Source organism: Setaria italica, chromosome VII (assembly GCF_000263155.2).
Source record: "Setaria italica strain Yugu1 chromosome VII, Setaria_italica_v2.0, whole genome shotgun sequence".
In the NCBI taxonomy this organism is placed as follows: Eukaryota; Viridiplantae; Streptophyta; class Magnoliopsida; order Poales; family Poaceae; genus Setaria; species Setaria italica.
In genome coordinates, this window is record NC_028456.1 from 27,784,651 (window position 1) to 27,811,642 (window position 26,992).

The window sequence follows — 26,992 nt, forward strand, 5'->3', positions numbered from 1 at the left end:
GAAAAAGCTCTTCAGTCTGTGGACGTGCAAGGGATTGGTGGGAGCCCCCCCCCCCCCCCCCCCCCCCCCCCCCCTTTCTTTCCTCACGCGCACGGCGTGGCGCGCGCGCGGTGGCCGTCCGGGACGCGGTCAAACGTACGTGCGCGTGCAGCGAACGAGCGAACCGGCGGCAAGCCTGGAGGCGAGGCGATTTTTAACTCTCGAACACGACTCCGGCGCCGCTGGTGGCCTGGGCCTGCTGTACAGAAAGAAAATGATGGCGTTGCAGCGTGCGGTACGACGCACCTGTGGACGTTTGACCTCGTCTGTGGTGGCTGCACTGCCCGGCGATCTTTTCACCTAGTCTGGTTTCGAGAGTACCAGCCTACTAGGTGTGTGGATTACATGTTACTAGGTTACAAGATTAGGTTGTTAAGCCGAAGAGACCAATCCAATCTCTCACAACCTTTACAAGATGCACGGTCAACTTGCATCGCCCCAGTAGTACTTGCTCCGGCACCCTAGTGCAGAGCCACAGCCAACCACCAAACAGCCCAGGTCTCAGCGCCAGCCCATGCAACAATTATCTTCTAGTACTCTGAGCTCGGCTCACTTGTATAAAGGCACGCAACGTCTCACAGTCGGCCACACAAAGTTACCTGATCAGAAGCAGATCATCTTAGGCGCCCGGTCAGGCGGTCGCAGCTTACACCCCACAATGGCTGCCAATCAACTCTTCGCACCAACACTGATCACCTTAATCGCCGCAACCTTCTTTGCACTGATGTGCAGCTCGCCACAAGGTGATCATCTTCTTGCTTGCGTTAGATTCTTCTGCATTTCGTAGTGTTTAATCCATGACACTAATCTGATTGCTGGATGCATGCGTTAATACGTGCACCACAACAGTACGGGCCATGAACTACACGTTCATGAAGGACGCGAGTCGGGCGCCGAACGTGTCCTACTACGACTACATCATCGTGGGCGGCGGCACGGCGGGGTGCCCGCTGGCGGCCACGCTGTCGGAGCGCTCCCGCGTGCTCCTGCTGGAGCGCGGCGGCTCTCCCTACGACGACGAGCGCATCGGGGACATGACCCGCTTCGCGGACACGCTGTCCGATACCTCCCCGGGCTCCCCCGCGCAGCGGTTCGTGTCCGAGGACGGCGTCATCAACTCGCGCCCCCGGGTGCTGGGCGGCGGCAGCTGCATCAACGCCGGCTTCTACACGCGGGCCGGCGATAACTACGTGCGGGATGTTGGGTGGGACCTGGACGCCGCCAAGGCGGCGTACCGGTGGGTGGAGGACGTGGTGGCGTTCCAGCCGGAGCTGGGGCCCTGGCAGGCCGCGCTGCAGAGCGGGCTGCTCGAGTCCGGGATCGCGCCGGACAACGGCTTCACGTTCGACCACATCGACGGGACCAAGGTCGGCGGCTCGATTTTCGACGCCGACGGGCGGCGGCACACGGCCGCGGACCTGCTGAGGTACGCGCGCCCCGACGGGATCGACGTGCTGCTCCGGGCCAGGGTCGCCAAGATCCTGTTCAATGTCAGAGGTCAGAACCCCTTTTTCGACGCTTGGGGACATGCTCGCAGCCACCAAATTTGGCGCCAGGGAGACGGCCGGTGGCGCGCGGCGTGGTGTTCCACGACTCCGCGGGGCGGATGCACAAGGCGTACCTCAACGCGGGCCGCGGCAACGAGATCATCCTCTCGGCGGGCGCCATGGGCAGCCCCCAGCTGCTGATGCTCAGCGGCGTCGGCCCAGCCGGTCACCTGAGGTCGTTCGGCATCACCCTCGTCCACGACCAGCCTGAGGTCGGGCAGGGGATGTCCGACAACCCCATGAACGCCATCTTCGTGCCGTCGCCTTCCCCGGTCGAGATCTCGCTCATCCAGGTCGTCGGCATCACCCAGGTCGGGAGCTACATCGAGGGCGCCAGCGGGTCCAACTGGGGTGTCGGGCTCGTGTCCTCTGGCCGCCACCGGCACCGGCACCGGCACCGGCACCGGCACCGCAACTTCGGCATGTTCTCTCCACAGGTAAGGTTCTTGCCACGTCAATGCTTTGCGAATGGATCTGAATTCCGCACGCAGTTGCAGCTTTGTGAGGAGTACTGCGGCTGTTCTTGCAGACGGGGCAGCTGGCCACGGTGCCCCCGAAGCAGCGCACACCGGAGGCCATCGCGCGCGCGGTGGAGGCAATGAGGCAGCTCGACGACTCGGTCCTCCGCGGCGGCTTCATCCTGGAGAAGGTGCTTGGACCGCTGTCCACGGGGCACCTCGAGCTCCGCAACCGCAACCCCGACGACAACCCGGCGGTGACGTTCAACTACTTCTCGCACCCCGAGGACCTCCGCCGCTGCGTGGCCGGCCTGTCGGTCATCGAGCGCGTCATCCAGTCCAAGGCCTTCGAGAATTTCACGTACACCTCCTTCTCCATGGAGACGCTGCTCAACATATCGACTGGGTTCCCGGTGAACCTGCTGCCCCGGCACGACAACGACTCCACGTCGCTGGAGCAGTTCTGCAAGGACACTGTCATGACCATCTGGCACTACCACGGCGGCTGCCAGGTCGGAAGGGTCGTCGACGCCGAATACCGGGTGCTCGGCGTCGACGCGCTTCGTGTCATCGACGGCTCCACTTTCAACGCCTCGCCAGGAACCAACCCGCAGGCCACCGTCATGATGCTCGGCAGGTAAACCTTCCCTCGCACTTACACCTGTGATATTTTAAAGGCACACTTTGAGCACTTTCAAGGCAGGCCCTAGTGGTGCTGATCCTGTCTCCAAGATTGCGTTCTTAGGTCGAATCCTACCAATCTTCCGGTGAATGATTATGTCTCAAAACTTGACAGGTATATGGGCGTCAAAATCCAAAGTGAGAGATTGAAAGCTGAAGGTTCAGAGGGGACAAAATTGTAATCCTATCATGAAGTATTTGAATTGTAGTATGTAATGCTGGGTTCAGTATTGATGGTGTGACTCTGATACGTTGCGCATATTGTCGGAACTGTACCATGCATCTAAGCTTCAGATCATGTATTCTACTCACCCAGCTTTTTCTCTAAGAAAAATGAAACCCTGGCTGTAAGTGCCTTGTGCCTAGTGCCAATTGCCAACGAAGAGTCTTGAATGGGAAAGAGAATCCAATAGTGGGACACGAACTTTAGAGAGACATAACCATGGAGCCAAAAGGGAAAGGGAGATGTTGGATGCCAAGAGGATATCCATGGTTTAAAACCCTTCGAAAAATCCAGCTCGCATATGCCTTCTCAAGGATATGTTCCCTATATAAATCTTGCGATGCCGCAGGCTCACAGATAGAGAACAGCAATGCCAAGATAAGAAATAGGAAAAAAAAACTGATCAAAGAAATGAAATTCCTAAGCTGTCCAGTTTCAGGGCTTCTCTTTCTTGGCAGGGAGAGCATGTGAAGCTGTAGGCTGTAGCTCTGTTCTGTTCAATCCTCTGCCAAAGGAGAGTTGCCCTGTAACACGACCGAGCTTAAGGTTCACGATAGTAGGGACCATTGGTGGTAGTTTCAAGTTTTCCGCTACACTGCAATTTGGTGTTATGCCTGCCAATGGTGATGCAAAGGTTCGAATGCTTTGAATTACTGGGTTTACATATTTGTGTCCAAGCAGCTGAAAGAAGTTGATTGTTTTTCCTTTGTGGCCTTCTCTTTTCAGAATATCTGGATACTAGATCCTTTTGGTTTACTGCTGCTTCTTTTAACAAAGTGTTTACTGCTAGTGCTACCTCGTAAGGACAGTTTTATTATATGGATGAAGAATGGTCATCAGCAGCTCAGTGCCATCTATTTTTGCTAACCTCTGAATTTTTGTTGGTAAAACTCTTATGCTGAATCAGGTACATGTATGCTCAGTAATCTCATTGAGATCTTTTCTACAAGACATTGCTTTGGAATCTGAAATCATAATACTTTTACAGCAGTCACCACTTAGTTTTCGACCATCCATTGATCATGATTCAGTGTCAAGATCTAATATGGTTACCTAGTAGGTTACCATAATCATTAATTTGGCAATATTGGCATGCCAATTTAGAATGCCATTAAGTGAGTATCAAAATTCTACATTCTTGTTACATTTTTACCTGAACCTGTAACCAAATTGCTTGCTGAAGGAGATGATGCAAAAAGGAATAAGTTTCCTTTTCATTTTGTGACCAACTGAACTTGATTCTATGTAGCTTGTCATTCCTCAAGTACCATAACCAACAATGCTCATCTCAAAATACTATGAGCTAAATGAAAGAAATCATAACCCGTATACCTTCGATTGCTTCCATTGGGGTCTTGACAACAAGGTCAAAGCTATTCAGAATTTGTTGCCAGGCCCATTGCACGTTTCCACCTCCAGGAATTTCGCGCGTGTCCATACCCTGAACTCTAGCACCGTATTGTCTGAAACTCTGGACTCCAATCTGAAGCATAACTCCAAATATGGTACTTGTAAACATTCTCATTGTATTCAGAAGCCACAAGAGAGCTGGTGACTGCTTGAATCCGACCAAAGAATATCTGTTGCTCATTATCAAAAGTCCATCACAAATTAACAATAAATACTCGGAAATTGGAGGTGATGTATAGGAAAACGCAGGTACCTCTGTACTATAGCAGTACAGATACTTGGTGTGCTGTCAGATTCAGAGTCCAGAACAGATGGTTGCTTCACCTCAGCTCGTTGTAGTTGCCTAGCGTATATGTTCAAACATACCATACTTTCCTGCTAGATAATAAGGCTATGTAAAATCGTAGTCTGGTCGTTTTTAATTTCTCTTTGATTAATTTAAGCTTCCCAAACAGCTGCATGGTCCACATGTTCTCAGCTTCTAGTGTTACAAGGGACAAAAAAGTCAGTCAGAACAGTCAGGTGAAGGGGAAAGGAGCCCCAAAGATCAAACATAGGACTTAAAAACTGACCTATTGCATGACTTGAACACGTAATCTGTCTGAGATGAAAATGTACTGTTGTTCTTAATACATTAGTCGTTATCCTTGGAGTCACAGGCTCTGGATGTGGAGGACTGCCTTGGCTGGCCCTGCACTATAAAGAAGGAAACCGGTGTAATGTAGAGTGTTGTATTGCTGAGCTTCAAGAATGGGATTATGTAGTTACAAGACATAGATAGCAAAAAGGCCTCCAAGTGATAAGGTGGAAACTAGGGATAACAATCACAAAAAATCTATCAATCTCGGTGCTGTGGTATGCTCTAACATACACATCACAAATCAAACTATGCACCCACAGCTGGACATGCTGAGAGAAGCCATGTACCAAGGCTTTTTCATACTTGACACTTTCAGTTCTAAAGAAATGAAATTAGGCTTGTAATTTCAAATGGAGGGATTAGTTTTATAATAGCATAAATTTTGTATGGTTCACAAATACAGTACAACAAAAATATAGAAGTAAAGTTGCATTATGGAATCGGGTTGATGTCCAGGAACTCACTTATTTGATATTTCCAGAGACGGTAACTGAATATTTGAAACCTTTAATTCACAGTATGTAGAGTTGTTATCTGTTAACGAAAACAATGTTTCAGGTAACTCAGGTTCTGATGTTTTACTGAACTTCTTTGTGCACCAGACTCATTACCATTTGGCTTGGACAGCTTAACTTTTTTTTGGTGAATATGCAGGAGAGTTGCATATATTGTTATTAAGAAGAAAATTGAGTTTACAACACGGGCTGATCATTGGGCGCACGCACACACGGGTTTGAGCATTACATAAGGTATAAGGAGCTTATACGGCTTACAGATCAACCAGGAAATAGAAGTTTGTGACTAAGCAAAGGCTTCTGAGAGTCAACGTTTGTACTTTCTCAGCTAGTAGTTCTATTCATTGTCAATGATGGAGACGAATTGTGAATCGGATGAAAAAAGGAGTCCCAAAGGTCAAAGATAAAACTTCTCGTGCATGGACTGTATTGGACCGACCTTTTCTAAACATGAACTAGTAATAATATCTTTCTTTCTTTCTCTCTCGTTCTTACATCCTTGATCTCCAGACATCCCATGCTATTTCTCCAAAGCTCTTTTTATAGTTCTCTCTTTCACCAGCTGGGTTATCTTCCTGAGGATAGAGTTCCCTAATGGAGATTTTTCTTTCCGCAGTCCTGGGTGAACTAGCCTCTAGATCCATAAATTTCTTCATCAGCAAAAGCTCCAAGCCAGAGGTGCTGGATGTGGAGGACAGCATGCAAAGGGCTCTCCTTCGGGCACAGGTCATCATCGACGAGGCCACAGGACGCCATATCACAAACCAAGCTATGGTCCAGCAGCTGAACATGCTGAGAGATGCCATGTATCAAGGCTGTTACATACTTGACACCTTCAGATACCAATCTCACGATGAGAAGGATGCCAAAGATCAGGTTGTGAGTCATTCTTTCTCTCTCCAATGTAAATTCTATGAAAGGGATATGTTCTTCAAAGAGAAAGACACGGATTTTGGAACAACTAGAAGATGCCCTTGGCAGTTTGAGCGCTATGATCATTGATGTGAAAGAGCTGGTTCTGTTCTTAAAAAGCTACCCTCACCTGTACCGACAGCCTTGTAGCATGCAGATATTGCTGGGCAAGTGCATGTTCGGCCGCCAGATGGAAGCAGAGCTTGTTCTGAGCTTCCTGTTGCGAGCACAACCCAATGGTGCTGAAGAATTGGAGGTCCTGCCAGTTGTCGGCCCCAGCAAAGTTGGCAAGAGTACCCTTGTCGCACATGTTTGCAATGATGAAAGAGTCCATGATCATTTTTCAGAAATCATGTTCTTGAGCAACCATGATTTCAACGCTGAGAAGTTAACCTATTTGCGGGGAGGATGTGTGAAGAAATGTCAAAATTCCACGTCGAGCAAATATGGAAGAATGCTAGTTGTTGTTGAGGTGGCTGGAGACTTCAATGAAGATGAGTGGAAGAAGTTGTATGCTGCTTCCAAACGATGCATGACAAGTGGGAGTAAAATCATAATAACAAGCCGCTCTGACAAGATCATAAAGCTTGGAACGGCGAGGCCGGTAACACTGAAATATATGTCCCATGAAGCATACTGGTACTTCTTCAAAACACTCGTGTTTGGAAGCACGGATCCCATGATGCACCCGAAGATGGCATACATGGCCATGGAGATAGCCAGGAGCCCAGGATGATGAAAGGGTCTTTCTTTCATGCAATGTGCGCTATCTGTTTGCTGAGGGACAGCTTTGACATCCACTTTTGGTGCAAGGTTGTGACCTTTTTGAGAAGGCTCGATAAGTGGCACGTCTCCAAATTTGGTGAGCATCTATCTCATGCTCTGGACCAAAATAAACCTGCACATTTTTGGAGTATGGCTAGAACTTCTGAAGAGATTGTGGTTTGCCATCAGTATGAGTGCTCTTCACAAGAGGAGGTTCCAAAAATAGCATTAGCAAGTGTGATGTATGGAAGTGTTAAGCCTCCTGGGAGGTTTGAAGGCCTAGTATGGAGGTCTCCAATACCGCCCTACTATGACTATATCCATACCTGTGAGGTTCAAGATCTGAAAACTACAGCTGCTAAGAGGAAGCGTTCTTAATTCTGTCATTTTGAAGCTTATATATATAGGTGTATATATGTACATGTTTTGATTGGTTGTCACTACTCACAAGTTATAAACATAGCAATAAAAGATGATGATAAGATGTCACTTGTTAAAACCATGTCAAACAGTACTACTACCTTTCTCACCATATGTGATCGTTACCAGAATAATGGATGACATTGAGGCAACAATTTCCATGGTTCAAAATGAATCATTTGTCAATGGTTTTACCCCAGATAGACGGGGTCTTTAGACTTATATCTTTTTAAAAGTATACACTCAATAGATAGATAGAGAGAGAGAGAGATTTGTTTTTATCCATAATAACTAATACTACCTCCGTCCATAAATATATGACGTTTAGGACTGAGCTAACTAATCCAAAACGTTATATATTTATGGCCGGAGGGAGTAATATCATGGCTTAATTAGAGCTCAGATGGATACTTGGCTTGCGTAAAGTGCTGTCAAAATTCCATTTCAACCTGAATTTCCCTATTTGTTGCGCTCATCCCAATCCCCCAGCCACTTGGTGCTCGTGTCCTAAGGGAAAAGGGACTACTGCTTTTGGTCAAGTTCTGAGAAGCAATTCATTATATCTCATTTCAAAACACGAACTTTTTGTTCAAAAGATTAAAAGGGATGCTCACCAAATCTGGGGACAAGCAGTCAGGAGTCAGGACAATGTTGATCGAGTGTGATTATTCAGTCTGTCAGCTAGAACATGTATGCCTCCCTGCAGAGATCACAACGAAGTCAAGTCCCCCAAAAAGCCATGGAAATTTACAGGCCGAAGCTGCAATTTCTCAAAGAATGCGCCGCGCATGGCAATCTTTCAGCTCGCGTGTCCTCGCGCGTTGTTGATTTGGCCGGTTGTCTCCTTCTTCGTTGCCGGCGAGGTGGGCCCTGGCTCGGGACGGCGGGTGCTGTTCATCCAAAGAAAATACAAGCTTCCTTTTGCAGGTCTCGCCGCCCAATGCCGGACGGAGATTTTCTCCTCTTCGTCTGGGAGCCGGCCACGAATCCGGTGATTCGGTAGCGGGGGAGGGGAGTCCGGAAGGCGGAGGTGGCCGGCGGCGTGAGCGCTGGAGGAGCGGACGGACGAGGTGAAGAGAACCAAACCAGGGGGCATTATTTATAAGTTTAGAAAACTAGGCGGTTATCGGAAAATATTTAGATCCGAATATATGCAAATACACCCTTAGTTTGGATCGCGATCGATAATCGCGATCCAAACCAGGGGGGTATATAGATATATTTGGATCGCGATTAATACTCGCGATCCAAACTCGCGGTTTTTTGCAAAAATTCAGGGCCGGCGACGGAGCTCCCAGGGAGGCCGGCCGTGCGCTCGCCGCCGGCAACTTTAGCTGGCCCGTCACCAAGAATCCCGTGCCCTGTAAATAAGCAGAGAACACCATTACCCCTCCTCCTACCTAGCTACGCACAGTAGGCGAGGATGGACAAGGCCACGAAGGTGATGTAAGAGGAGACGTTGGGGGAGGAAGAGGAACGGCGTTGGATCGGCGGAAGAGAACGGAGAAGGGGCGGACCTCTGTAGCCTGTAGGCCGTAGCGGCGGCCGGTCATGGTGGTGGTGACGATGTCATAGTAGTAGGGGAAGACGGAAGACGGCTGGGCGGGGTGGGGCGGCGAAGGGGCGGGGTCGTCGGCGAGGTCGCCGGACGGCTGCCGGACTGGACACTGGACCCAGTTATGGAGGCTGCTGACACGTAGGTCCTCTGTATCAGAGCCTGCCTATGCAGGCATGTGTATCTTAGGACCATGCAAGCCTTGAACCAACACAAACAAATGGGCCTTATACTGGGCCGTGGCTGGATTGTCAGGCTACTACGCTGCCGATGACGATGTTTCTCGAGGCCGCTCGAGACAACAAACAACCGTAACCTTTCTGAAAGCTGAAAGGGAAACAGCAGCCAAGTTCAAGTTCAGAATGAAAACTTTGAAGCATCACTAGTCAACCGACCCAGATTTCCCATCCAACCAACCCCACGCACACCGCCGCGGGAAGCAGAAGATACCGGAAGAGGCTACAAAAAGCTAGGGGCGCAACGCAGCGCAGGGATGGTGGGCTTCCTCCGGGCCTTCGCCGCCGCCTCCGCCGTGCCCGCAGTAGCAGCCGCGGCCTACGCCCTATCCTCCTCCTCCGCCCCCTCCACCTCCAAGCTCCGCTTCCCTCTGCCTGCCTCCTTCCTCTCCGCCGCCGCCTCCACCTCCTCGACCTCCGGGCGCGCGCCCAACGCCGTGCCTCCGATGGCCGCCGCCGCCGCCGCGGCCACGGCCGATCTATCGGCGCCCGATAAGGTTTGGCCGCTTACTCGCGTCGTCGCCAGTAATTTGCTCGCCTCGCCTGAGCTCTGCGGCTTGTCTGACCTTTTGTGTGGTGTTTTGGTGTGTTGCCGTTGCAGGAGTCGGCGCTTCCGGAGCTCACGGTAGGTGCACCCTGACTTGACTAGACCATTTCGTTTTTGACCTACGATACTTGGGTTGGGCTTGCGACAGCCCCAATTTGTTTTTCAGGATTAGATACTGGGTTGAATTGGTGAGAAGTGGGCAATTGAATCCAGGAATTATCAGTCTAGGTTTAAATAGCTGGCCACTTGGTTGAGTGCTAGAGTAATATGTTCAATTGTCTGATTGCTCTAGGTGGTCTAATTGGCTGACTAGATAGTTATTCTGACTGTAGTTAGCGAGTATATTAGTTTGCATCAGTGCAGCTGGTAACCTGCTAGCGGGTATTAGGGCCACCATCTGATCTAGCTATTTACAAGATCCGTTTGCATCAGTGCAGTTTGGATGCACCTGCAGATGTTGTGCTAAAGGTCATGTTTGTCGCCATGCCGCATCATGATATTAGATGTATTGCAGCAGTAGTGAATCTACCTTTCATTTCATTTATCCCTGTTGCTAGAAGATACCTTCAAGGGGATAACTAAACCCAGGATATGGGATTAATGGTAGGGTTGGGAGGAGCCACCATCCCATCTTCAGATAAATTCAGATTGTTCCTTAGAGAGGGAGGATCAGTTTTAATATGAAGTATATATTAGGACAATTAGAACGGATAAGTTGCTTTACATGACTTGTATGGGCTATAGAGGGAGAGGACAAAATTTGAGTATGAAGGTTAAGATGGTGGGCAGCATGATTCATCCAAATGCTTGTATTTTGATCAGACATTTGATAAACTATTCAAAAGGCACAACGTATCAGTTCTAAATTGCTTGAGATGCTCTGTCATATTCATAAAGAGCCATTACTTAGTGCTGATCACTAAAAGACATTGTAATTTCCTCCTAGCAACCTAAGCTCTCGTGTGAAAGGGTGACGTCATCATAGTATTAGATTAGTAACTCAGGAACTAGTTTCTGTAGTTCTAAAGCCTACCCCAAAATGTGTTCGTTCCATTCTGAAAAGAAGTACATGTGTTAAAGGTAGGATAGGAATTTCTTGATATGGGGATGCTTTGTGAACTCCATGAGTTAGACCTTTTTCAGGAGTGGATTTTAGCATTGTCTTGAATAATTTCGAGTTCTAATGTACTTTAGATTTAACTTGAATGCAATTAAGAAAGACAAGGCTGCAACATTCTACCCTATTTTTAGTTTTATGAAGTAGGCAACCTGTAGTCTTTCTGGCTCAACAGACTATTGTGGCTTTTGTTTCTTTGCATGCTATTTAACAGAAACATTTTCTTGAGGTATTTTTTAATTTCTTGATGGAAATAGTTATTTATTAATATTGTGCCTTATATGATCTGAAGACGGAATTCATGGTGGACATGAAATGTGAGGGCTGCGTGACAGCTGTGAAAAATAAGCTGCAAACACTTGAAGGTATGAGGCCATATTAGTTAATTCTCTATTGATTGGAAGAAACTTTGAGCATACTTTCTCTGCCAACCATTTCTGTATGGTTTATGAAGATTGCCTTTTGCTACAGGAATAAGAAACATCGAAGTGGACTTGCCTAACCAAGTCGTTAGGGTTCTTGGGGATCTTCCAGTGAAGACGATGTTAGACGCCCTGCATCAAACAGGCCGAGACGCACGTCTGATTGGCCAAGGGAACCCAAATGGTTTGTGTTAGTTTATATATTCAGCATGTGTTTTTATCAACATTCTTTCAGATTAGCTTGGATATTTTCTGCTATTTGTCCTCAAATCATGTGATATTGAATTTGTTGTTCATTATTGTAAGTGTAGAGATCAATGGTGTGACATTTAGAATTTTGTAGCTCTGGGCTTTAATTGTCCATTGTGCATGTGTCCTCTCTTTCATATTGGGAGATGCATCGAATTTGTGAGGATCTTTAAGATGCTACTCTAGTCGTTATGTCCTTGATGATGAAATGTCTGTAAGCTGCGCCAGGTCTTATTGAGCTCATTTAATTGTTTGATGGAGCACCAGCTTTTAATTGGCACATACTGTGAAGAACTGTCTTCAGATTGCTTGCTTGTTCTATTTTGCTAATGTGCTGCATGATTTTGTATAATGAGGGCTAATTCTGTGCTCCTAACATTGCAGATTTTTTAGTTTCTGCTGCTGTAGCTGAGTTTAAAGGGCCGGTTGTATTCGGTGTTGTTCGTCTGGCCCAAGTTAACATGGATTTGGCTAGAGTTGAAGCCACCTTTAGTGGTTTATCACCTGGTAAACATGGATGGTCAATAAATGAGTTTGGGGATTTGACAAGAGGGGCAGAAAGCACTGGCAAAGTATATAATCCACCAGGTTATGTATCCGATAAGGTAATATTCTTTCACTTGAAATCATAAGAACACTTGAAATGATAGCATGTCAGTGTTTCAGAGGCAAAGAAATTCTCTTATGTTTTGATTTATTTAGAATGAGAAATTTAGCTTCATATAATCATTTTATCTTTATCATGATATAATACCTTAATACTACAAAGGCAAGCAACTTCAGAGCGGATGGTTTATCTTTTAGATTTCTTTGTACCCTGCATTACATGCTCTATCAGAGTTGCATCCGATGCTGGCGATGCGTGTAATAGTCTGTCACAATTGTTGTAGTGACCTGCTACTATCTCACAAAATCTCATGTCTGTTTCATTTACAGCCCCTTGTGGCCTATATACATTGGTCATTGTTGCATAAATATGAATTGAATAGGTTAGCTTGTTTTTATGGTTTGAAGCATATACTTACGGAGACTTAGGGAGTGTTTGGATCTTTAGGACCTCCTAAAATTCATGTCACATCGAATATTCGGAGGCTAATTAGGACGACTAAATATGAGCTAATTATAAAACTAATTACATAGATGGAGGCTAATTCACGAGACGAATCTATTAAGCCTAATTAATCCATCATTAGCACATGTTTACTGTAGCATCACATTGTCAAATCATGAACTAATTAGGCTTAATAGATTCGTCTCGCAAATTAGTCTCCATCTGTGCAATTGGTTTTGTAATTAGTCTATATTTAATACTCCTAATTAGTATCTAAACATTCGATGTGACAGAAATTTTAGGAGAGACTAAAGAAACAAACACCCCTTAAACATATTCTCGCACTTGTAACCATGACCCCATGAGCCATGATATTTCTATGTGGTCACTATTTATGCAATAACCAACCATAGTAATTTACCTCCACTAGATTTGTTATTCATGTTTCCTCTGCAGTTCGCCAGTTCCCCCGTGATCTACCGATCTACTTCACTACAAAGCATTCATTGTGTCTTAAATATGTCTACCAAATTCACCAAACCAAATAGTTCCTGCAAATATGAGGAAGACACTGGCCTGGCCTGTTTCTGTTTTGCATTGCTGCATCACATGTGTTGTCAGAACATAGCAGATTTGGAATGGAGCAACTGCAATGGTGGGCCGTCTTTTATTGCTTGCATCTGCTACACTAGATTTGCATGGCATAAATTTTGCTTGCATCTACTACACTAGATTTGCATAGCATAAATTTTACAAAGCGTTGGTTATTGTTTGTAGATGTTTCAAAAAATCGTGCTGTATTTTGGCTGAGTGATCAGTCTTTCAAAATGCTCTTGAGAAATAAAATGGCAGATAACTGGAGGACATGGTCTCAAACAGCGAAAACATGTCCATGTGAACCCTGATCAAAACGTGATATTCAGGTGTACCGTTGTTTTACGAGAGAAAATAAAAACATTATTTGAAGGAACATGGTTTCAAAGAGGAAAGTTAATCCGTTCAAATCGCCTCTGATTTTATGCTTTCCTGGAACAGGCTCTTGGTGACCTGGGAACACTAGAAGCTGGAGAGAACGGAGAAGCCCAGTTCTCAGGATCGAAAGAGAAATTGAGAGTTGTTGACTTGATTGGCCGCTCGATCGCACTATATGCAACGGATGACAGATCAGACCCTGGCATTGCAGCAGCCGTGATTGCACGAAGTGCCGGCGTAGGAGAGAACTACAAGAAGCTCTGCACCTGTGATGGTGTCACCATCTGGGAATCAAGCTAAACCTGCTACCAGCGAATTTTCCATACTATTTGCTCGCATATGTTGTTGTACACACATTAATGTAGAAACAATCAAACTAGCAAGTGAACATTTGGAATAAGCATGAATACAACGTTGAGGAATAAAGCCTGTTCTCACTGGAGCTTGACAGTATTTTGCGTCGGTTAGTGGTCTTCCTGTTTTGCTGCTGTTGCTGCTACACAAACACAACCGATATGTGGCTTGATTACCCTGGCCGCAGAAGGTTGCTGCTCCATTGCTTGACTAAATGCACAGTAGACAAACCAAGCTCACATTGGTGGCAGCCATGTGAGGATGAGGGGGCTCCGGACGATGTGGACGCCGTCACTCCAGGACAGCGCCCCGAACTCCGGCGTCTTCTGCGCAGCCTTGGTCGTCATCGTCACCTTGTAGGTCAGCTTCTGGTTCGAGCTTGTGAAGTGCAGGGTGCTCGGTTCGACGACAATGTTGGCGCCTTTGAACTCCGATACCTTCACATGGTATGTCGAAGTCGGAGGTCCGACGTTCGTCGCGGTGCGGCGTACCGTCAGCGCCGCAGACGGCTGCTCGGCGAAGACAGCGGAGATGGCCGGGTAGTTCAGGTCACCCGGCGAGGTGAAGGTGTGCTTGCATGTCCTGCTCGAGTTCTTGGTGAAGGCCCTGAGCTGCATCGGCGTCAGGTTCTCCACGCAGAGGAACTCCAGGTAGTCGTCCTGGCCGATGTCGTAGACCAGGCCAGGGTTGAGAGCGCGCAGCGGGTGTATGTGCCCGGCCCCGTGATCGAACGGCGTGGACGCCCTGCCGGTGGCCGCGTCCTTCAGCGACCGGTACGTGTTGTCGTGGACGTAGGCGGTGGTCATCAACGCCGACTTGATCTTCGCGGGGCTCCAGTCCGGGTGGCTGGCCTTGATCAGCGCGGCCACGCCGGCGACGTGCGGGCACGACATGGACGTCCCGGAGAGGATGTTGAACCCGACGCGGCGGCGGTCGGTGGACAAGCTCGACGGGCTGGCGTCGCCGCTCCATGCCGCCAGGATGTTCACGCCGGGCGCGATGACATCCGGCTTGAGGATCTCCAGGGTCAGGAAGTTGGGTCCCCGGGACGAGAACGCGGCGACCACCGGCGACGGGCGGATCCCGAGCTTTGTCCCGTCGAAGCTGAGCGTCGCGGTTGGTTTTGGGGCAGCTTTGCTGTACTTCTTGGCGGCGACGCCTTCGGACTCCCCAACGGCCACTGCAGGCAGCAGGTGGCTGTCGGCGACAAGCTCCTCGCCGTTCGCCGGAGTGTTGGCGAGTATCATGCCCACGCCACCGGCGTTCTTGACAACTTGACCCTTCTGCACCCGAGGACTAATGCCGCGGTCGCATATCACTATCTTTCCGGCGACTTCGTGCGGCTTCAGTGTCCCCTCCAGGCACAGAGACATGGGGTCTGGGATGCTCGAGTTGCCGCCCATGTACACCAACGGGTACTGCTCCTTGGATGAGAGATTTTGGCGGCCTTTGTAGAGCGAAACGCCGGTGATGTTCGCGCCATTGCCGAGCGTCACCGTGGCCGGGAAGTCTCGGTCCATGGTGCTCGCGCCCACCGTGGTTATCCAGGGCGACAGGTTGGTGAGGCTTATGGGGTCCGGCCCGGCGTTGCCGCCCGAGCAGGCGACGAACACGCCCATCTGCATGGCGCCGAACGACGCGATGGCCAGGCTGTCGCGGTAGTAGGGGGAGGAGCCGCCGCCGAGCGAGATGGAGAGCACGTCGACGCCGTCCGCCACGGCGCGGTCGACGGCCGCCAGGATGTCGGAGCTGAAGCAGCCGCCCGCCCAGCACACCTTGTACGCCGCGACGCGGGCACGGGGCGCCATGCCTCGGGCGACGCCGCTGGCGTAGCCGAAGAGGTTGGCGTCCGGCACGGGCGCGCCCGCGGCGGTGGCCGCCGTGTGCGTGCCGTGGCCGTCCTGGTCCCGCGGGGACTTGAGCTCCGTCGTCTCGTTGATGGGCCCAGACGAGGCCTCGTAGCCGTTGTAGAAGATGCGCGCGCCGATGACCTTGCGGTTGCAGCTGGCCGTGGTGAAGCCGCGCCCCGTCTGGCAGAGGCCCTTCCACTTGGCCGGCACGGGGCCGAGCCCCTTGTCGCTGAAGCTGGGGCTCTCGGGCCATATGCCAGTGTCGAGCACGCCCACGACGACGTCGTGGTCGGCGAGCCCGGCGGACCAGATGCTGTTGCTGATCTCCGGGCTGATGCCCAGGAAGTCGGGGCTCCTGGTGGTGTGCAGCTGCAAGACCGTATCCGGGAGCACGGCCACCACGCCGTCCGCGTCGGCCATCCGCTCGGCCTCGTCCTCGTCCAGCTTCGCCGCGAAGCCATGGAACGCCGTCTCGTAGTTGTAGACGATCCTCGCGAACGGGTCGTCCTCCTCGCCTTCCAGCTGCACAGAACTCACGGATTTCACAGTGGAGGCGTACCATTCGTGGTGGAAATCGAACGAGCTCGGCATCTCAGACGCCGCCATCTGGACGATGTACGTCTTGGGCGCCGGCGCGCACGCCGAGAGGCATGCTTGCAGGGCCACCGCAAGAGCTAGGCACAGCGGCAGAGCCCTCCATCTCGTGCTGCCGGAACCCATGGTGGATGGGCGAGCCGAAGCTGACCGAGATGGATGGAAAGAAATTTCAGGACAGCAAGGTGGAGAAACCTGCTGCCCTGCCTTTAAGTATGCTGCTGCTCTAACAGTGTCCTAGCTTGCATGCCATGACAGTCGAGCGAGCTGCGGGGTGTGGACTGTGGAGGCGAGTGGAGGAAGGGTAAAGACGGTGGTGGTTGCTGGCGCCCTCCTCATTGAAGTGAATTCACTCGGGTGTGCGGTGGGGCTTGTAAATTCCGAGAGCCGTTGTTAGGTGAGCTCATGACATTCCGCCATTACTCCCTTCCCTTGGAGATATTTTATGCGGGCCATTGACCCTTGTGTTCTTCTGCTGCTTCTTCCTGCAAGGTTAGATTTGAGAAAGAACAAAAAATATTGAAGCGGTGGATCCGATCCGAACTGCACATCGGCACTTGGCGCTTACCGCTTTTACGGGGGGTGAATCGCATTGATTCGTTGGCCGTAGACGGTTGCTCGGGTTCGTGAAAACAATTCATGTGCTAGCACATCATCACTCTGCTACTGACCTACGGACTACGGTTAACGTCAGTGACGCAGCGTACGGGACGAAGATCGGCACTGACGGTGGCATTTATTCGGTCCGGACTAAAATTCATATCACATCAAATATTTGCAGGTCAATTAGGAGAACTAAATATAAATTAATTATAAAATTAATTATACATATGGAGGTTAATTTGCGAAACGAATTTATTAAGCCTAATTAATTCATCATTAGCACATGTTTATTGTAGCATCATGTTACCAAATCATGGAGTAATTAGGCTTAATATATTCGTCTTGCAAATTAGCCTCCATCTGCGCAATTGATTTTGTAATTAATATATATTTAATACTTCTAATTAGTATCTAAACATTCGATGTGATAGGAATTTTGGCACCCAATAAAAGTGAAGAACGTTGCTAAATGGCAGCGGGTACGTTTGCATCAAATGTGGGTGTGGATCGTACGAGGAATACGGGAATTTGGAGCTAAGGCGCTGCTCTGCTTCTGCTTTTGCTTGCAGAGAAATGCCTGCATTCTTGAGCTTTCCTTCTAGTTCTAGCCTTGTCGTGGGGGACCCATTGAAGTTGCATGAAAATGTTGGATTAACTCCTGATTTGACGATACGGGGAATAGTTAAGGGATGAGCTGATCTGAAGACAGTTGAAGAAACGCATGAACAACAGGGACATAACAGACGGTTTGTGAACCTGATTGACTATTTGAACGAGGATTTATTTCGCTGTTCCGCCACCCTGGGTGTGTCCCTGTTTGTGTGGACATAGGCCTAGCAGGGCGATGTCACGATCCTGATCTTGACAAATCTATGAGCAATCATCTTCAGGACCTTAAACCCATGATTTAACATACAGGTTGATGCTGCATATATTTTAGTCGTTCAAATTTTAGTTGATATTTGCAATGTATTCCTGTAGACAATCGATAATGATTTGCCAAGAAGTGTCACAGCGACAGATCTCGGTCTCTTGCAGCTGCAGGGGCCAAGCTAGCTAGCGTAGCATCGGAATGTAGGTGGTGCATCACCCATTGACCATCAGAGCAATATAGCATTTTTCTTGTAATATATCGTAAATATTAGTCAATTTACTAGTGTGTTGGATGGTGGCCAAACATTGCCATGCCTCTTTGCCAAAAAAATTTTACGGTGTGGCTAACAATTTGTTCGCCACACCTCAAGTATATTTTTAACTGTCCAATATTATGGTAACCTGGTCACAGACTAAGTTGTGGCGAGAATCAAACAACAACAAAAATTATACCAGTCGTTTCAAAAAAACAAAAATTATACTAGTATGTCTAAACTGCGGCGTGGTAATATCTGGCCAGTAACCAAACAAGACGTGCTTATTTTCAAGCGAACGTAACACTAGTTTGAGTGGCGGCGTCAGTGAACAGAGATATGGCCTGGCCGGTGGAAAACTGGCAAGCCCGGGCAGCTTGGATGGCCGGCGTCGAAGCGCGGTGACTGGGATGGCCGGCGCCGGCGTGGAGCAAAGGGCAGTCGGTAGCAACCGGCGGCGCAAGTGAGGGGCATTGGGCCGATCGAGCGGTCAGAAAATCAAGGAGACATCAGATCGTGCGGTTGGAGAGAAATAGAAGGAAAGGGAGAGGAAAGGAAGAGGAGCAGTTTCCCTTCCTGGGAGAGGAGGATAAAGGGATTGAGAAAAAAATAAAGTAGAAGTTGAATGGAAAAGGAACATGCTGAGACGTTCTTAACTCCAATATGTGAGGGGGTGTTTGGATATCCCTAACTAAATTTTAGTCCCTGTCACATCGAATGTTTGCACACTAATTAGAAGTATTAAATATAGTCTGATGATAAAACTAATTGCATAAATGAGGGTTAATTCGTGAGATGAATCTATTAAACCTAATTAGTCTATGATTAGCTCATGTGATGCTACAGTAAACCTGTGCTAATTATGAATTAATTAGACTTAATAAATTGCGAATTAGTTCTCGTTTCCGCAATTAATGTTATCATTGAATTAGTGGGCAAACAACGCGACCGGCATCCAACACCCCTAACCCTTTGTTGCGGTCGTTTTTATCCCTCGAGGTCCGCGGCACCCCCGGGGGACGACGACGTCAACTGGCCCGTACAAAGCATCCGAAGCACCGTTTGGTTACAAAAGTGACGAGCGCGTACTCGTGGCAAGCGACGCAGCGGGGGCCGGACGCCGTGCCCGTGCGGCCAACGTGCTGGCTGGGAACCCGTGCCCGTGCGCGCTCGCTTTCAGCTCGTCTTTTCGCGCGTCGGAGCCGGTGTTCACCTCCCGGGGGAGGACGCTTCCCTCGGCTTGGGCTATGTACGCAGTACGCGTCGTCGTCTCTGCGGTTCTGCCTGTCACCCTGCACGCCGATGGTCTCGTCTCCAGCGCAGGCGGCACGTGGTGTTGTCTTGCGTTGTGCACTTGTGCTAGCACCAGCAGCAGCAGCCAAAAGATGTTAGCCCAGGGGATTACGGCGTGAGGAAACGCCAAGAGGAAATGCCCTAATCCGTGGGAACGCCGAGTGGCCAATAGTAGTAGCGCTATTATTCCATACTTCGGATGCGCTGCTGTCTTGTCATCGTCTATCTCTGGGGAATGATAGGGACCAGAGGAAACACCACAAGTAACAAGGTACTGGCATCCTGCTACTGCCTCCCGGTGACCGTTAGCCCTACGAGTTACTGTGGAGTTGCTGTGGCTGGGAGCAGAGAAGAGGGGTCTTGCGATCGGAGCAAGGACAAAGGGCAGGGAAAGCTGCCGCTCAGCGCAGTGAGGCAGTGAGGTAGGGCTGCAACGTAACTGCACTTGGATCAACCGTGCCAAAAGGCGCACACAATTCACAAACTGAAAAGCGATAACTTCTCATCTTCCAGAGCATACTCTCCATTATTGATGCGTGCCGAGACACTTTAACAAGTGCCGTGCCCATAACACGACGTCAGATGGTGGCATCACATCACTAAACGCGCTTCCAGCCGTGGTTAGTATGGAGGCGGGGATGCAATGCAAGACGGCCGGCCACCGGCCTGACATCTGTAGCCGCGCGCCTCTGACACGGTAGTTGAATCGACGCCACCGGTTGGCCGCACGGCCTTGAATGCGATCGCCTTGCTTCGCTCCATGATCAGTCAGGCCCGCGCCACACGTACCTGAAAAAATTATCAGTGCACAGTGTCGCGGCTGTCACGTGACGTGTGGGCGCAGGAATGCAGGATCTACAGGATTCGCCCCCGCCGACAGGCCGAACGCTGCAGCAGGGAAGGACGACGACGGGCGGGGCCGTGTCAGGATCTGCGGGTTTTTTTAGGTGGACGACAATGAAAAGGCCCGTCAACCAAAGCCTGTACTCGGCCCAATGCAGAAGCCTTTGGGAGACTCGTGGATGGGTTACGTAATTCTGATCCATGGGCCGTAAATTTTCTTAGGCAGGAGGCCCATGAACTTCTCTGGTCGAGTCACACTTTATTGTCATCGACTATCGATATTATCGAGTAAAAATCTGGAACACAGAAATTTGGACGGAAGGAGTTTACGCTCCTTTCGCGCGACGTGTTCAGATTGCTGATGACCGTTGCGGTTGAATGTTCATTCTTCACGTATGATCATGCATCCAGAAGCTATTTTTCGCTAGATCTAGGCTCATCACCATTGTAGAGTCTATGTTCTTTTTCCTCCAAAGCTTGTGCGGTAGCGATTGGATGTTCATTCATGGAGTGTATCTACCTTACATGCTTTCTGATTCAGTTGACGAAGATCCTGATCCAACAGTCGCGGAACAATCCTCAAACCTCCTGGTACACGTCTTCCCATCGCATACGTCCTTCCTTGTAGTCGAAATAACTTATGAATTCCAGAGACAATGCTTCAAGTTCTACCATCCATTTGGATATTCTTCCTGTTGCATCCCGATTGTGGAGAATTCCTTCTAAGGGGAAGTCTGTAATGACAGATATGTTGTGTTCCTAGAAGTAGTGTCGTAGCTTACGCGAGATGAGTAGTATTGCGTATAACAGTTTTTGGACTGACGGGTACCTGGCTTTACAATGTGACAATACCTCGCTGATGAAGCAGACGGACCTTTGTACTTTGTATACATGGTCTGGCTCAGGTCTTTCAACCATGATCGTCATACCGACGACATTAGTAGTCGCGGTGATGTAAAGCAGCAAGTCTTCATTAGGATTTGGCGTCGTGAGGACTGATGGCTTTGATAGGAAGTCCTTCAATTGTTGCCCTCTTGATCTGCCTCCTCGGTCCATTGCAATTTTTCTTCCCGCTTGAGTAGTTTGAATAAGGTTAGTCCCTGTTCTCCAAACCTTGAGATGAATCTGTTGAGGCCGCCATGCATCTAGTCAGCCTTGAGATGAATTCCTTGGTGATTGATGATGAACCCGAGTAGTTTTTCGAAGGGTACGCCAAAAATGCACTTTGTTGGATTAAGCTTCCACCAGAATTCTCGCAAGCTTGTGAAGGTTTCTTCCAAATCCGCAATCAAGTCGTCAGGATTTCTGATCTTTACGACCAGGTAGTCCTCGTAGGCCTCTACATTGCGGTGTAGCTGCTTTTTGAAGCACTCCTGGATTGCCCGTTGATAGATAGTGCCTACATTCTTCAATCCGAAGGACATTGTAGTGTAGCAAAAAGTTCTGTATGGGGTGATGAATACAGTCTTGATTTGGTCTTCTTTCATGAGGGGTATCTGGTGATACCTCGAGTAGCAATCGAGGAAACAGAGTAGGGCACATCCAGCTGTCGAGTCGATGTCAAGATCAATCCTTGGGAGCCCCCTTTGGATAGTACTTTGTTGAGGTCCGTGTAGTCGACACACATCCTCCACTCGTTGTTGTTTTTCTTTCGCACCAGGACAGGATTGTCAAGCCACTCTGGATGATAGACTTCTTTTATGAAGCCCGCCGTGAGTAGTTTGGCTAGCTCTTTTTTTATTGCTTCCCTTCTATCTTGAGCGAATCGTCGTAGTTGTTATCTTTTTGGCGTAGCTTTTGGATCCACATTTAGTGAGTTTTTGATCAACTCCCTGGGCACCCCTGGCATATCCGATGGCTTCCACGCGAAGATGTCACGATTGGCCCAGAGGAAGCTGACGAGCGTGCTTTTCTATCTAGGATCCAGCCCTGAGCCAATCAGGGCTATCTTGGAGCTATCACCAGTCAAGGTCAATGGTTTTGATGTCTACTTCACTTTCCATCTTGATCTTGGTTGCCCTCGACTTTTTCTCTGGGATCTTGAGTTCTGATGGGAATAGTTTCTTGGAAGCGGCAAAAACTTGCATCATTGAATTTGACACTTGTGTAGTTGATGCTAACTCCACGGCTTTTGTGTCACAGTCGTATGATCTCTTCAAGTCTCCGCGTAGGGAGAGTACTCCCTTGGGTCCCGACATCTTGAGTACTAGGTATACGTAGTGCGGGATGGTCATAAATTTGACCAATGCAGGTCTTCCGAGGATGGCATGATACGAAGTTTTGAAGTTTGCCACCTTGAACTGGATGTACTGTCCGATAGTGTTCTTTGGTCCCAAAGATAACTGGCAAAACCACCTGTCCAGGGGGTACAGCCGCGTTGCGTGGGACAATCCCGTAGAACGGAGAGTTCATTGGGGTGAGCATGTCAGTGATGTCGAGGCCCATCTTCCTCAATGCCTTGGTGAAGAGTACATTGAGACTGCTACCACCATCGATGAGTACTTTGGTGAGTCTGGAGCCAGCGGCTATAGGACCCAGGACAAGATGATACCGTCCTAGGTCTGAGAAACTAGTCCATTGGTCTTTCCTAGAGAAGGTGATTGGCACCTCGGACCATTTGAGGAACGTTGGTGTTGCTGGTTCAATGGACATGATCTCTCGAAAAGCGAGCTTCTAGGACCGCTTAGTAGTAGTACCCGGTGTGCCGCTAAAGATGATGTTGATGGTGTTGGAAGGGTTCAGAAATTTGTCATTGTCACCATCATCTTCGTCTTTCTTGGCTTTGCCCTTGTCTTTAGTACCAGAAGGTTTCGGCAGGTCTTTCATGACTCTGCGTAGACTGTAACAATCCATCGTAGAGTGCTTATTGTACGGGTGCCATGGGCACTGCTTCTTCAGGAGCTCACTAAATGAAATCCTATCTTGATTCCTTCCGCCGCTTTTCTTTGATGATTATCACATTACCGTGACAGTATTGTCTGGCTTTCTCTTACGATTCTAACCTCCCGATTAGTTATTTCGGTTGTCATTGTTGGGGCGATCATTACGGTTCTTGTCGTTGCGCTGGCCATTATTCTGATTATTGTTATTCTGGCCCTTGTTACGATTAGACTCGAACTGCTCGATTTCCTTATCTCCTTCATCTACCCACGTCTGTATCATGATCTTGAGAGATTTGATATCATTAGGGTGTCTCCTACTAAAATCCTAGAACATTCGGTGGTCATAGAGACCGTTCTGGAAGCAATCTATGGCGTCGCGCTCCGTGATATCCATGATTGTAGCCTTCTTGTTGAAGAAACGACGTAGGTAATTGCGCAAGGTCTCACGTTATTGTTGTTTGACTTGAGACAAGTTATCCTATTGCTAGGACGTTGCATTGCCCCTGTGAAGTTGTTGGTGAATGCCACCTTGAGATCCTTCCATGTGTCGATGGAGTTTTTGTCTAATGACTCGAGCCATGTAAGTGGCACTGCCTCCATACAGATGGGGAAGTAGATGGCCTTAGTGTCGTTGTTCCCTCCTGCTGCCTGTACTGACAGTGAGTAGTACCGCAACCATTGGACTGGGTCCTGCTTGCCATCGCACTTGGTGATACCCGGAGGTTTGAATTTCTCGGGTAGAATTGTCTTTCTTACTCGTCTTGAGAAGGCGAGGAACCCGTCAGAATTTTCTTCTAAGTACTCGACTTCTTACTCACGCTTATAACAGCGTCCGTCAATGATGGTACGGGCGTCGCGGCTTGCATGGCTCTTGTTATGGAGATCCCGTACTGGGCGTTCTGGCTCTGGGTTAGCCCCACGGTGGCCATGGCCTCCCAAGGTTCCTGCCCGACTACTCTCTGCTCCAGCTTGGCTTGGTCTGGCGCCTCTAATTTGACTTGGTCTGGACGAAGTGCGCCTATGGCTACTGCCATGTTGACTACGCTGGGATGGGATGTGTGGAACTGAATGTATCGGGTTTTTCTGATCGAGTTGTTCATATGCGCACTCCGCCAGTTCAGCCAGTTGTCTAGTGTACTTGTCCTATGGCATTGCACGGGTAATAAGATCAATAGATGTGATGGTGGCAAGAGGAGTATGATGTTGACGTGACTGAACTGCTTCAAACGCATTATCCAAGTTCATGATTGGCAAGTGTGCTGCAAGACGGCGGCGGCGCTCTACTCTTGCGGCGTTTCTTGCTCTCATCGAGTTCTTTAAGCTTCAGTTTCTTCTCCGGCAATGTTGGCAGTTAGCTCATCCTGCGAGACATCATCCGGGTGACATTCCTGCCGTGGATTTTTTTTGGTTGCTCTTCATCTTTGCCTTCTTGTCCAGCAATGAGAGCGAAGAGTTCTCATTCCGGCGAATGGCTTCCCGAACTTGACGTGATGACCTCTGTGGTGCCCTCTTCCCCGTAGATAGGCAACAGAGGAACTCCCTCCTAGAACGGGAGGGTGTCGAGGTAGTAGATAAGACGTGAATCATCATTCTTGGCGAGAGTAGGTGGTTTCATGTTGGGCTAGTAGACGAATCTGCCTTGTGGAGTTGATGTGATTACTAGGCCCTGCTGCGGATCTAATAAAGGGGTCTCCTCGTCCGGGTCCGAGTAGTAGTCGGGGTCCTCGATCATATCTATGTCGGATTGTGATCTGGACAGTATGGCTTGGTAAATAGCACTCGTGTTTCGAAGTCCGAACGGAAATCGACTTGGGTCATAGTTCGATTCGTATGTTGGCTTAAGTGCTGGCTCGTGAAAACCAGTCCGACTAGCGGGAGAAGTCGAGTCATACTCGGGATCATCCCCCTAGTCTCTGAATATGTCAGAAATTGAAGTTTCACCGAATTTCTCGACGAGATCCTACAGAGCTTGACGCTAGAGTTTCATGGCATGCTGTTTCTTCTCCGGGGCCGGCGCAATGTGGCGGTGGAAATTTGTAGCGTCGTCTGTGATGCAAACCCAGGAGCTGAAGATGAACGTCGCGCTCGCTTCGAACGTGATGATTGGCTTGATGATGACTTGGGCCATCGAGTTCAACAGCGGATCCTCATCGAGAGCCCCTACCTGGCGCGCCAGCTGTCGGTGTTTAGACCCAGAAACCTACCGAGGGGGGTGCTCGAGGTAGTAATTAGTGAGTGGGGCTCGCCAAGATCAGGAACTCGAAGGTGAACTCAGACAAACGATTTAGACAGGTTCAGGCCGCTAGATTGTGTAATACGCTATGTCCTGTGTGTTGGTTGGATTGAATTGCTTTGGAGGGGGTCACTGCCTCGCTTTAAATTGCCGAGGGCAGGGTTATAGGTCAGTTGATTTATAAGAATACTAGTCGAATTCGACTAGATGAGTCCTACCCTAACTGCTATGAGTACTTTTCCTAATCCTTGACTAGTTCCTGTCTTGCTATGTAGACCACGCCGTCCTGCACCGTATTCTTCATGTCTGACACGTCTCGGTGTCCAGCCATGTATCTAGGACTATACAAACCTTCTGGTGGGCCTATAGATGTACGTACAACAGTCAGTACCACCTCCATTTCTCAACATTGTTGCCCGGTCCCTGGCTTATATAAGGGGAACCGGGCTTCCTTTATCTTTATCTCGCATTCAACGCATACATCCGCACATCGCATGAACACTTGCTTGCAGGAACCCCGTTGTAAGCCCAGTGCACTTGATCCAAGGAACACTTGTCTCTTGTGTGCTAGCTATCGAAAGTGAGGAGATCGCGGCGTATGATCACTAGTCGGCGGTCCGAAACACCGACATATAGATGCAAATTTAAGGGTTACTTTATGTTATTTTTAAGTGATGGGTAATTTAATTACAAATTTAAATATTATTTATAATGGAATAAGTGGGTAATGTTGATGAAGATTAGGGGTTACTTCAGTTTATTTTATATAATGAGTAATTTAGATATAAATTTACGGGTTACTTTAGGCTATTTTCATAATGGCATAGGTGGATAATTTTTTAGAAAACATAATAGATCAAATGGTTATGATAACTTGAGTCTACCGATTGATGGCTAGATGTTTTGCTTTTTTTATGAAAATTTCTAGGATTTTTTTCTAAAGTGTCCACCTAAGATCCTATATAGCTTAACTTGTAGGTTGGGTACTGCTAGCGTTCGGACGTCCAATGGAAATTTTTCAATCGCACACTCCATTGCAATATTAAAACAAAACATCTGCAACATCGTAAATCTATAGTTAAAATATTGAAAAATATGCGAAAAAAATGACTACGTCGTTTGACTTTCACCGCAACATGAACACTATGTTTCATGCAACATTCACTATAAAACATGCGGAAATAATAGTTATTGCAACGTATATCAGAACGTCCGATTTATTTTAGATTTCCGGACGTTGCATTAGTACGTTTTAAAAGAAGCCTCCGTAATATCCGTATTCAATACATCTAAAGTCAGCACATTTGGACCCAGGACAGACTAGGTTGTGTCCCTTTTCCGTACGAAGGAAATCACACATGTTTTTATAATTATATGTCATGCAAAATACCATCGTCAACGGTGCACGAGTTCAGCGGCAGGAAAATGGTGGAAAAGGACCAAGAATAATGTGG

General features: G+C 48.5%; 3 protein-coding genes and 1 long non-coding RNA gene across 4 annotated transcripts; 2 read left to right on the forward strand and 2 right to left on the reverse strand.

Moving 5' to 3' along the window:
• The first annotated feature begins 643 nt into the window (after nucleotides 1-643).
• LOC101780348 (protein HOTHEAD) lies at nucleotides 644-3,887 on the forward strand. The gene is made up of 5 exons (XM_004976492.2): nucleotides 644-782; nucleotides 889-1,536; nucleotides 1,596-2,023; nucleotides 2,116-2,681; nucleotides 2,841-3,887. The coding sequence occupies exons 1-5, from the start codon at nucleotides 698-700 to the stop codon at nucleotides 2,905-2,907; spliced, it is 1,794 nt and encodes a 597-aa protein (XP_004976549.1). The 5' UTR covers nucleotides 644-697; the 3' UTR covers nucleotides 2,908-3,887.
• A 134-nt stretch (nucleotides 3,888-4,021) lies between these two features.
• Nucleotides 4,022-8,949, reverse strand: LOC111257841. Its single transcript, XR_002678400.1, has 2 exons — nucleotides 8,225-8,949; nucleotides 4,022-5,054 (listed from the first exon to the last, which is right to left on the reverse strand). It is a non-coding gene; the product is annotated as an uncharacterized LOC111257841 (long non-coding RNA).
• A 578-nt stretch (nucleotides 8,950-9,527) lies between these two features.
• LOC101781151 (copper chaperone for superoxide dismutase, chloroplastic) lies at nucleotides 9,528-14,212 on the forward strand. Its single transcript, XM_004976494.4, has 6 exons — nucleotides 9,528-9,898; nucleotides 10,003-10,026; nucleotides 11,358-11,430; nucleotides 11,537-11,671; nucleotides 12,121-12,341; nucleotides 13,823-14,212. The coding sequence occupies exons 1-6, from the start codon at nucleotides 9,659-9,661 to the stop codon at nucleotides 14,057-14,059; spliced, it is 930 nt and encodes a 309-aa protein (XP_004976551.1). The 5' UTR covers nucleotides 9,528-9,658; the 3' UTR covers nucleotides 14,060-14,212.
• On the reverse strand, nucleotides 14,120-16,954 carry LOC101780749 (subtilisin-like protease SBT1.3). The gene has a single exon (XM_004976493.4). The coding sequence runs from the start codon at nucleotides 16,681-16,683 to the stop codon at nucleotides 14,350-14,352; it is 2,334 nt and encodes a 777-aa protein (XP_004976550.1). The 5' UTR covers nucleotides 16,684-16,954; the 3' UTR covers nucleotides 14,120-14,349.
• Nucleotides 16,955-26,992: the final 10,038 nt, after the last annotated feature.